Source organism: Sus scrofa, chromosome 7, assembly GCF_054392235.1.
Source record: "Sus scrofa isolate SSC_HxYL_T2T_F1_AM1 chromosome 7, Sscrofa_HxYL_maternal_Yorkshire_Landrace_v2.0, whole genome shotgun sequence".
Classification (NCBI taxonomy): domain Eukaryota; kingdom Metazoa; phylum Chordata; class Mammalia; order Artiodactyla; family Suidae; genus Sus; species Sus scrofa.
Window position 1 is genome coordinate 66,609,066 of NC_139389.1, and position 10,533 is coordinate 66,619,598.

The window sequence follows — 10,533 nt, forward strand, 5'->3', positions numbered from 1 at the left end:
CCACAGAAGTAACCCTCACCACAGCAATGACAACAGTGGATCCTTAATCTGCTGAGCCATCAGGGAACTCCAAAAATTGAATTTCTAATTTTGTCCCCCAAATCTGTTCTACTTGGTGGCCTTCTCCTTATCAGATGATGAGTACTTTCTTCCATTTGTTCAGGTGCAAAACTGGAGCCATCCTTTGACTATTCTACTTATCCTGGGACTCCTCTCTCATTGGCATCTCTTTCTTTCTTTTTTTTTTCCTTTTTTTTTTTTTTCTTGTTAGGGCTGCACCTGTGACATATGGAAGTTCCCAGGCTAGGGGTCAAATCAGAGCTGTAGCTGCCGCCTACAGCAACGTCGGATCCGAGCCACATCTGTGACTTAAACCACAGCTCACAGCAACGCTGTATCCCTAGCCCACTGAGTGAGGCCAGGGATCAAACCCATGTCCTCATGGATACTAGTCGGGTTCATTAACCACTGAGCCATGACAAAACTCTGGCATCTCTTTCCTAGTCCCAACTAGTACCACCTTTCTTGCCTGCATCACAAGCTTTCCAATTGCCTCTGTTTCTACCCTGCCTCCTGACAGTCTGTTTTCAACATATTAGTCAGAGTGATCCTTTTAAAGCATAAGTTAGAGGTCAGTTCTCTTCTCAAAACCCTCAGTGTCCTCATCTCACTCAACCTAAAAAAACAAAGTCCTTACAAGGGCCTATGAGCCTCTGTTATCTGAGCCCCCTTTCCTCCCCTCCTAGCCCACGCTGCTCCAGCCAAGATGGCTTTGTTTCTCCAATTCTAATATGCCAGGCATATTCCTATCTTAAGGCATTTGCACTGTTTCCTCTTTCTGAAATACTCTTCCCCTGGATAGCCACATGGCTAACCCCCTATGAAATATCACCTTCTCAGTAAGACCTACCCTGACATGCCCTGTTTAAAGTTACAGCCCATCCTCACCCCAAGCTCTCCTATATCCTACCCAGTTTTGTTTCCTGACACTCATCACCTGCTAACAGATATAATTTACTTATTATGTTTATTGTCTGGGGACAAGGAAGTTAACCAAGAGTTATAAGAGAACTCCGCTGTCACCTTTTTTCTTTTTTTTTTTTTTGTCTTTTTGCTTTTTGTAGGGCCACTCCCACCGCATATGGAGGTTCCCAGGCTAGGGGTTTAATCAGAGCTGTAGCCACCGACCTACGCTACCGCCACAGCAACGTGGGATCCAAGTCGTGTCTGCAACCTACACCACAGCTCACAGCAACGCCGCATCCTTAACCTACTGAGCAAGGCCAGGGATCGAACCGGAAACCTCATGGTTCCCAGTCAGATTCGTTAACCACTGAGCCATGACAGGAACTCCTCCACTGTCACTTTTAAGGTCATTTGTGATTACATGAGACTCACCCAGTTACCCAGTTAATCCAGGACAATGTTACCATCTCAAGATCTTTAATTTAATCACATCTGCAAAATCCCTTTTGTCATTGTAAGGTAGTATTCACGGGTTCTGGGTAGACACCTTTGGGGGGCCATTTTTTTTTCTCTCTTTTTTTTAAGATTTTTATTTTTTCTATTATAGATGATTTACAATGTTCTGTTGGAGGGGCCATTTTTTACTTGCCCCACAATCCAATAGAAAAATAGACAAAAGACAGGGAGAAGCATTATATAGAGGAGGAAACACATATGAAATCTTTATTTACCAGGAAATGCAAATTAAAGTCACAATGAAATACCATCACACACTCACCAAATTGGCAAACATTTAAAAAAATCTAACACCAAGCGTTGAAAAGAATGGGGAGCAAAGGGAAGTCTCATGCACTGTCAAAGCAATATAAAGTGGTACAGCCACTTTGGAAAACAATTTGGCAATATCTAGTAAAGCTGAACATGCACTTTACAACTCAGCAATTCAATTTGAAGATGTATAGGAGAAGCTACTGCATATGTGCAAGGAGAAATCTAAAAGAATGTGAATGGCAGCACTGCTAAAAATAGCCCCTCCAAAAAAATCCAACAGGAAATGGATTAATAAATTGGATAAAACCAAACAATAGAATATTACATAGCAGTTAAAAAAAAAGCAACTGCAGCCATGTATAATAAACTCCACATGATGCCATGTCTTCTAAGCAACACTTCTCAAATGTATGTGTACAAATTACCTTGATATCTGATTAAAAGTAGATTCTGATTCTGTAGGTCAGGAATGGGGCCTGAAATTCTGCATTTCCAATAGATCTCTGCTGATCCTCAGGCTACACTCTGAGTGAGACGGTTTTCAGGGATGCATTTACAATAATAAAACTGTTTTTCTTTTTCTTTTTCTTTCTTTCTTTCTTTATTTATTTATTTACTTTTTTGTCTTTTTGCTATTTCTTTGGGCCGCTCCGGAGGCATATGGAGGTTCCCAGGCTAGGGGTCGAATCGGAGCTGTAGCCACTGTCCTACACCAGAGCCACAGCAACATGCGGGATCTGAGCCGGGTCGCTCGCAGCAAAGCCGGATCGTTAACCCACTGAGCAAGGGCAGGGACCGAACCCGCAACCTCATGGTTCCTAGTCGGATTCGTTAACCACTGCGCTACGACGGGAACTCCCCTATTTTTCTTTTTAAATGAAGGGTAAAAATAAACACTAAATTGAGGAGAGTAGCTACCTTTACCTCTGGCCGGGAGAGTGGCTGGAATAGGTAGATGAGGTGGTCCTAGTGACCCTTATACTGGCTGTGGGTCCCTAAGTACTCATTATACTTTGTATCTTACATATGTTACATACAGTATTTTCCATATGTCAAATACTTTATTTAAAAAAATAAAAAGCATAAAAAACCCACAATGATCAGCGAAGAAGCTAGGTGGCGTCAAAGTCTTGAGCAAATAAAGAGGTTAGTCCTGTAGCACTACACTAAGATTTTTTAAATTTTATTTTAACGCTATACTGAGATAAAACAGATATTGCCAGCCGAAAATGTGCTAAACTTGTTAACTAAATACTTGGGACCAGAAATCCACCCTGACAAGCTATTTCGCTTGAGCCGAGATTAAAGGGTCAGGACTTGTACTTACTATCCAAGCTTTTCAAACTTACTGGGTTTTATGAATCACCTGTCATTCTTGTTAACAATACAGATTTTGGGAGTTTCCGTAGTGGTGCCTTGGTTAAGGAATCCAACTAGGAACCATGAGGTTGCAGTTCGATCCCTGGCCTTGCTCAGTGGGTTAAGGATCCGGAGACGCGGCCTCAGATCCTGCGTTGCTGTGGCTTTGACCTAGGCCGGTGGCTACAGCTCTGATTAGACCCCTAGCCTGGGAACCTCCATATGCCGCGGGAGCAGCTCTAGAAAAGGCAAAAAGACAAAAAAATAATAAAAATACAGATTTCTAGGTGACTCCTGTGTCGATCCGATTCAGTCCATGTAGGAAGCAACCTGGGAATCAGTATTTCATAGGTTAGGTGGATTCCAGCCCCACTTGGCAGAAAGAAACTGCTCCGCCCACTTGGTGATTAACCTGGGGTTCGTGGGCGGTGGAGATACCGGGTCAGCCCTGGCCTGCTCCAGGAAGCACCCCCCACCAAGGTGGGAGGACCCCGCCACACACACAACGATCAATTAGCACAGTAGATCAAACTAGAGCGGCAGTCTTCCGTCTTTCCCGGAACTGGTCTCTTTTGCTCTTGTGGGAGAGACTTTGAGATCCCTTGAATGGCAAAAGTCTTAAAGAGAGGAAACTATTACAGCACCAGGTGGTAAATCATTTGCAACTTAAAACCGCTCAGCCTTGCCTCGGGACCGCCCCCTGCCTCCGTCAGCAGTTCTGCCCGGCTTCTCTTGGAGAACGCGGAGAAAAACGCGAGATACGGACTCAGGGCCGTGACTCCACTTTGACCAATGGAAATAGGGGGCGTGGCACCGAGCCTTTCTTTCATTGGCTCAGAGTTCCCAGGGTGGCCCGGGCTTGGCATGCGGGGGCGGAAGTCGCTCGGGTTCCGGAACACGCTCTGAGCCTCTGGTCCAGCGGTATCGGAGCCGCCATCATGGTGCGGAAGCTTAAGTTCCACGAGCAAAAGCTGCTGAAGCAGGTGGACTTCCTAAACTGGGAGGTCACCGACCATAACCTGCATGAGCTTCGCGTGTTGCGGCGTTATCGGCTGCAGCGGCGGGAGGACTACACGCGCTACAACCAACTGAGCCGTGCTGTACGCGAACTGGCGCGGCGCCTGCGGGACTTGCCGGAGCGGGACCCTTTTCGCGTGCGCGCTTCGGCAGCGCTGCTGGACAAGCTGTATGCTCTCGGCCTAGTGCCCACGCGCGGGTCGCTGGAACTATGCGATTTCGTCACTGCCTCGTCCTTTTGCCGCCGCCGCCTGCCCACGGTGCTCCTTAAGCTGCGCATGGCTCAACACCTCCAGGCCGCCGTGACTTTCGTAGAGCAGGGCCACGTGCGCGTGGGCCCCGACGTGGTCACGGATCCCGCCTTCCTTGTCACGCGCAGCATGGAGGACTTTGTTACCTGGGTTGACTCGTCCAAGATCAAGCGGCACGTGCTGGAGTACAATGAGGAGCGTGACGACTTCGATCTGGAAGCCTAGCGGGTCCTCCCTCCCTAGGACGGCATTTTATAGATGCAGAAGCCCAGACCTGATGCCTGAGATTCTGTGAGGACGCTCTCCCAGAAGTGTGTCAGCTAGTCGTCGGTTATTAAGAACTTGGCTCCTCAGCTACAAGCCACGCGCGGAGCCAAAGGGTACGCCCGTTTTCCACGAATTTTTCTTAGCCTTTGGACGATTTAGAATTAAATGACTGCCTTTAGAGACCATGAGAAGCGGTTTTGTGCTTCACTGGGGAGTTGTTAGATTTTGGTACCTGAAACATCGTAGTGTGAAAGAAAGGACTTTGCGGGGGGGGGCACCCCTACATTTCCCTTTCATCTTCTTGTAGGACAGTTTGGTTTAACTTATTTAACTCGAATTCTTACTCCTCTTCTTGATTAAGCTGTGTACAGATGTTGGAGAGTTTGGTCTCAAGTTTTCATAAAATGGGTGATATTTTAGTGTTCTGAGTCTTTTTTTCTTGTTTAAAGGAATGCTCTCCTAATGCCAATAAATGGCTTAACTACCGTTAAAGTGTACATTTTTTCTTGTTTTCTCACATAGGGTCACATCTATAGGTCTCCTTGGTTCAGGAACCCAGAGAAGAGGAATAGTGACAGCAGCGATCTGCCTATGGCTGAGGCCAGCAGTAGGGCCTGCGTGTGGAGGTTGCAGGATGTTGTACAAGGCTGGACAAATTTGTTAGTTTACCAATCCCTTCCTTGGAATGAGTGTTTTGGCAGAGGCCTTCCCCACAGGGCTTCCTGTTGACATTCCAAGTCCAGGAAATACCGCATTAGAGGGCTGAAGTGTTTGCTTGCCTAAGGAAATAATCACCCTGTAGCTTGGCCATCTAGTGGTTAGAAGTGGCCCAGGAGGTTCCTGGAAACTTAGATAGTCTTAGGAGTGGGGCCCTCCAGAGGTCCCAGGGCTGCCTGCCCAGAGCAGAACCTGGACCACCTCTGCCCATCACAGCCCAGCATCACTCCCTGCCCAGCCTTTAGTTTAGACAAAGGTGAATTCTAATTCTCAGTTGGGGTGGGTTTTATAGAGAAGCCATGGATGGATTGGGAATCAGGGAACCTAGCCTGACGACAGTGGAGGAATATGAAGCTAGAGGCCCTGATCTAATCCAGCCCCCTCCCTGGAAGCGGGAGTAGGGAAACGACCTCACTCATGCAAGAGATTTTCATATTAAGTAAATCAGACAAACAGTGCATGATATTACTTATATGGGGAATCGAAAAGATGATAAAAATGAACTTATTTGCAAAACAAATAGACTCAAGACATAGAAAACAAATGTATGATTACCAAGAGGGGGCAAATTAGAAGTTTGGGATTAACACACAGTATTATATTAAAACAGGAGTTCCCGTTGTGGCTCAGCAGGTTAAGAACCCAGATAGTATCCATTAGGTTGCAGGTTTGATCCCTGGCCTCTCTCAGTGGGTTAAGGATCCGGCATTGCTACAAGCTGTGGAATAGGTCGCAGCTCAAATCTGGTGTAGCTGTGGCTTTGGTGTAGGCCGGCAGCTGCAGCTCCAGTTCAACCCCTGGCTGGTAACCTCCCCATGCCGTAGGTGAGGCCCTAAAAAGGGGGGGAAAAAAAAGAAAGAATGAGGAGTTCCCATGGTGGCACAGCAGAAACAAATCCGACTGGGAACCATGAGGTTGTGGTTTCAATTCCTGGCCTCGCTCAGTGGGTTAAGGATCCATTGTTGCCGTGAGCTGTGGTGTAGGTTGCAGACTCGGCTTGGATCCAGCATTGCTGTGGCTGTAGCGTAGGACAGCGGCTACAACTTCAATTAGACCCCTAGCCTGGGAACCTCCATATGCCGCAGGTGCGACCCTAAAAAAAAAGACAAGAAGACAAAAAAAAAGAATTATTGCTTAATGGTTACAGAGTTTGTATTTGGGGCAATGGAAAAAATTTGGAAATAGTGGTGGTGGTTGCACAATATTGTGAATGTAATTAGTGCCAGTGAATTGTGTACTTAAAAATGGCTAGGCGGGAAGTTCCCGTTGTGACTCAGTGGAAACAAATCTGACTAGCATCGAGGACGCAGGTTCTATCCCTGCCCTCGTCCAGTGGGTTAAGGACCCAGCATTGCCGTGAGCTTTGGTGTAGGTCACAGACACGGCTCAGATTTCACATTGCTATGGTTGTGGTGTAGGCTGGTGGCTACAGCCCCAATTCAGCATCTAGCCCAGGAAACTCCATATGATAGATACACACACATATACATGAAAGAAGCTATATATATATATATATATATATATACACACACATATACAGAGAGAGAGATAGAGATATATATAGTCTCTTTGGCACCATGGATTCGATCCCCAGCCGGGCACAGTGGGTTAAGGATCCACTGTTGCCAAGGCCAGGGATCAAACCCATGCTACCTAACCTAAGCCACAGCAGTGACAACACCAGATCCTTAACCCACTGAGCCACCAGGGAACTCTGTAGAATATAATAGGGGGAAATTTAAAATGTGTCTGGAGGGGACTGGTTAAATTACTGGATATCTTTACAATGAAGTACAACTATTAGAAGTTATTATAGCAAGATTTTAAAAAAAAAGAGTAGGACCAACTCAGTAACATTAATATGTTTTGAGGATCAATTTGGTATTATGTAAAGACTGAATTAGACATGGACCTGCCTGCATGGATGTGTAAAGGGCAGTAAGAAGGCTTTTCAGTCTTATAGGTGAGAAACAATGGTATGGATGGATCAGTGGTGGCTGTGAGGCTGGAGAGAAGTAACTGTGTTAGCAGTCTGTTTTGGAGACTATAATAGATACTCTTGGTACCTCAGCCAGATGCCCCTTAGTTGGTGAGGGTGCCCACGCCCCAGGTGCTGTCAGTGTTAGCCACCTCCCTCCTCTGGGGAATTGCCTCTGCTGACTTGAGCCTCCTCACCCTAGAGATGAAACTCCTTATCGCTACCTTCAATCACTGCTCTGCAGCTAGTGACTGACTGATAGGGGGAACAAAAGGCCAAGCCCCTCGCCTCACACTAGGGCATCTGTGGCACAGAGCCCCTTTGGGTCAAGCGGAGCTTAGGCCTTCCTTGAGTCCACATCCCAGCTCTGGTCTTTCTTCCCTCTCCTGCTTCCCTCACCTCTTGGAAGCTCTTTCCTTAAGGGTACCTTCTTGATAAATCACATTCCCTCCCATCCCTGCCTCAGGCTCTGTTTCTAGGGAACCTCTCTAGTACAAAGGAGGAGGACATGACTAATAGGAAGGAAGTAAGGACTGAGGCAAGAGACAAGCTTGTCTTCCCCCCATCCCCACCCCCCATCCAGGTGTCAAGACACATGGCAGCCATTCGGTGAAAGTGCAGATGCCTGTGTTGATAGCACAAAGCCTCCTGATGACCTTGTATGTTCACATGGACTCTTGGGCAGGCCTCATTGTCAAGTTAGGTCCAAGGGACTCTGGCTGGATCTGGAGAATCAAAATTAGGAGACCAAACAGAACTGGGAGCATTGTGGATGAAAGCACGTGGCTGCTATCCTGCCTGAGGCCTGCCGCCTCTCTCCCTGACTCCATAGGATTTTACAGGTGGACTGTGTCAAGGTAAAAATGCCTCTGACCACAGAAGTCGCCAGTAGCTGAGGGTTTGGGGCTCTACAAGCCAGAGAAGTAGCCAACAGAAGGGAAGAGGAGCGCTCAGGCCCCAGGTTATAGGAATTAGGTCAGAGCCTTGGCAGTGCCCAGCTCCGTGGCTACCTTGTCACCTGTACCTCTGGTCTTGCCAATTTCTGTATCAGTTATCTTTTGCCTCAATAATGGTGTGTAGCAAACCCAGCCCCAAATTCAGAGCTAAAACAATAAGCGTTTGTTTAGCTCATGAATTTGCAGGTCAACTGGGCAACTTCAGGTCTTTGCTGGGCTCACTTGGATTTTGTGATTGAGGATGTGTTGGATTCATGACTCTGCTGACCTTGACTGTGCTCTCTTTTAAGTCTGGGCATGGGCTGGCTGGCTGTCAGCTGGTCTAGGTCTAGGATGCCTTGGTTTGGGGTAACTGTGGCAACTTGGCTGGGGTGCATTTGTCTCATCCTCCAGCAGCAGCAATTAACTTGCACATCATTTTAATATCACTCTCAGTGTGCCTGTGGTGAGTATGACTGACATTGCACAACTCAGATCTCAGATTGGGACTTGAACCCACAGGCCAGGATGCAAACCCATGCAAAACCCAGATTAGGACTTAAACCCATGGGCTTTTTTTTTTTTTTTTTTTTGCTACTGTGTGCAGTGGCTTGATGTGGAATATCAGTTCCCAAACCAGGGATTGAACCCAGGCTGAAGCAGTAAAAACACCAAACCCTAACCACTAGGCCACCAGGCAACTCCCCATGGGCTCCCCGCTCCCTCACTTCTTAGGGCTGCACCTGCAGCAAATGGAGGTTCCCAGGCCAGGGGTCGAATCACAGCTACAGCTGCTGGCCTATGCAGCAGTGGGGGACCCCAGCCGAGTCTGCAGCCCACACCACAGCTCTAGGCAATGCCGGATCCCCAACCCACTGAGCAAGGCGAGGGATGGAACCCGCAACCTCATGCTCTGTAGTCAGATTTGTTTCTGCTGCACCACAATGGGAACTCCTCCCCATGGGCTTCTAATTAAAATCACACACCTGGGAGTTCCGGTTGTGGCTCAGCAGATTAAAAACCCGACATAGTCTCTGTGAGGATGCAGGTTCAGTCCCTAGCCTTGGTCAGTGGGTTAAGGATCCAGTGTTGCCGTGGCTGTGGCGTAGACCTCAGCTGCAGCTCTGATTGGACCCCTAGCTTGGGAGTCTCCATATTCCGCAGGTGTAGCCCTAAAAAGACAAAAAAAAATAAAAACAAAAAACGCCAGAGAAACGAGTCTCATGCCATACAGAGAAGGCATGGGCTCTATCCCAAGAGGGCAGAGACTCAGTGAACCGGCTACTTAAATCTCTGGGTTTATCTCTAGGCTCAGCCAGCCTCGCGTGGTTTCCCAAGATCTAGTCATTCCGAACTGAACCGTTGTTATCACAGTATTTGCCAAAGCCCCTTCCCACTTGAATTACTGTGTAGTAAATAATTTAACCTTGCACTCAGGGATCATGGCCCTTGCTTCTGGGAGGTAATCCCTAAACCCTTGGAATGCCACACCTGATAGGAATGTCTTTGGTTACCTGGGGTCCTGGGAGCAGAGAGCAGCAATGTGATTAGGGTGGCTCTGAGCCACACCCATAATGTGATGGAGGGTGGGACCTTTGGGGCAGCAGCTGGGCTTATTGAGGGGGCTAAAAACTGCCCCTGGATGGACAGTTAACCATTTCTATGTGATGGAGCCTCAATAAAGACTCTAACCCAGTGATCTCTAGATGGCAGTGCTCCATTCGTGTTGTCATACATCGAAGCTGACAGAGCAAAGCTGTCCTGATCACATTAGGCAGAAGACGATGGAGCTCTGTGCTCTGGGCTTACTTCCCTTAGAGGACTTTAATCTGTATCTATTCCCTTTCCCATAACTGAGAATAACAACTTTCTGTGAGTTCTGTGAGTCTTTCTAGTGAATTGTCAAACCTGAGGATGGTTTGGGGAACCCCCGAAATTTGCAAGTGCTGTCAGAAAGGAGGACAATCTTTTGTGCATGGTATCCCCTCACTTTGCATTTGGCTACCTCTCACAGCTATTATTTTCTTTTCTTTTTCTTTTTCTTTTTTTTTTTTTTTTTTGTCTTTTTTTTTTTTTTTTTTTTGTCTTTTTGCCATTTCTTGGGCTGCTCTCGCGGCATATGGAGGTTCCCAGGCTAGGGGTCCAATCGGAGCTGTAGCCCTATGCCAGAGTCACAGCAACGCGGGATCCGAGCCGCGTCTGCAACCTACATCACAGCTCATGGCAATGCCGGATCGTTAACCCACTGAGCAAGGGCAGGGACCGAACCTGC

General features: G+C 47.4%; 1 protein-coding gene across 1 annotated transcript; it reads left to right on the forward strand.

Moving 5' to 3' along the window:
- The first annotated feature begins 3,988 nt into the window (after positions 1–3,988).
- IMP3 (IMP U3 small nucleolar ribonucleoprotein 3) lies at positions 3,989–5,117 on the forward strand. Its single transcript, NM_001243292.1, has one exon. The coding sequence runs from the start codon at positions 4,035–4,037 to the stop codon at positions 4,587–4,589; it is 555 nt and encodes a 184-aa protein (NP_001230221.1). The 5' UTR covers positions 3,989–4,034; the 3' UTR covers positions 4,590–5,117.
- Positions 5,118–10,533: the final 5,416 nt, after the last annotated feature.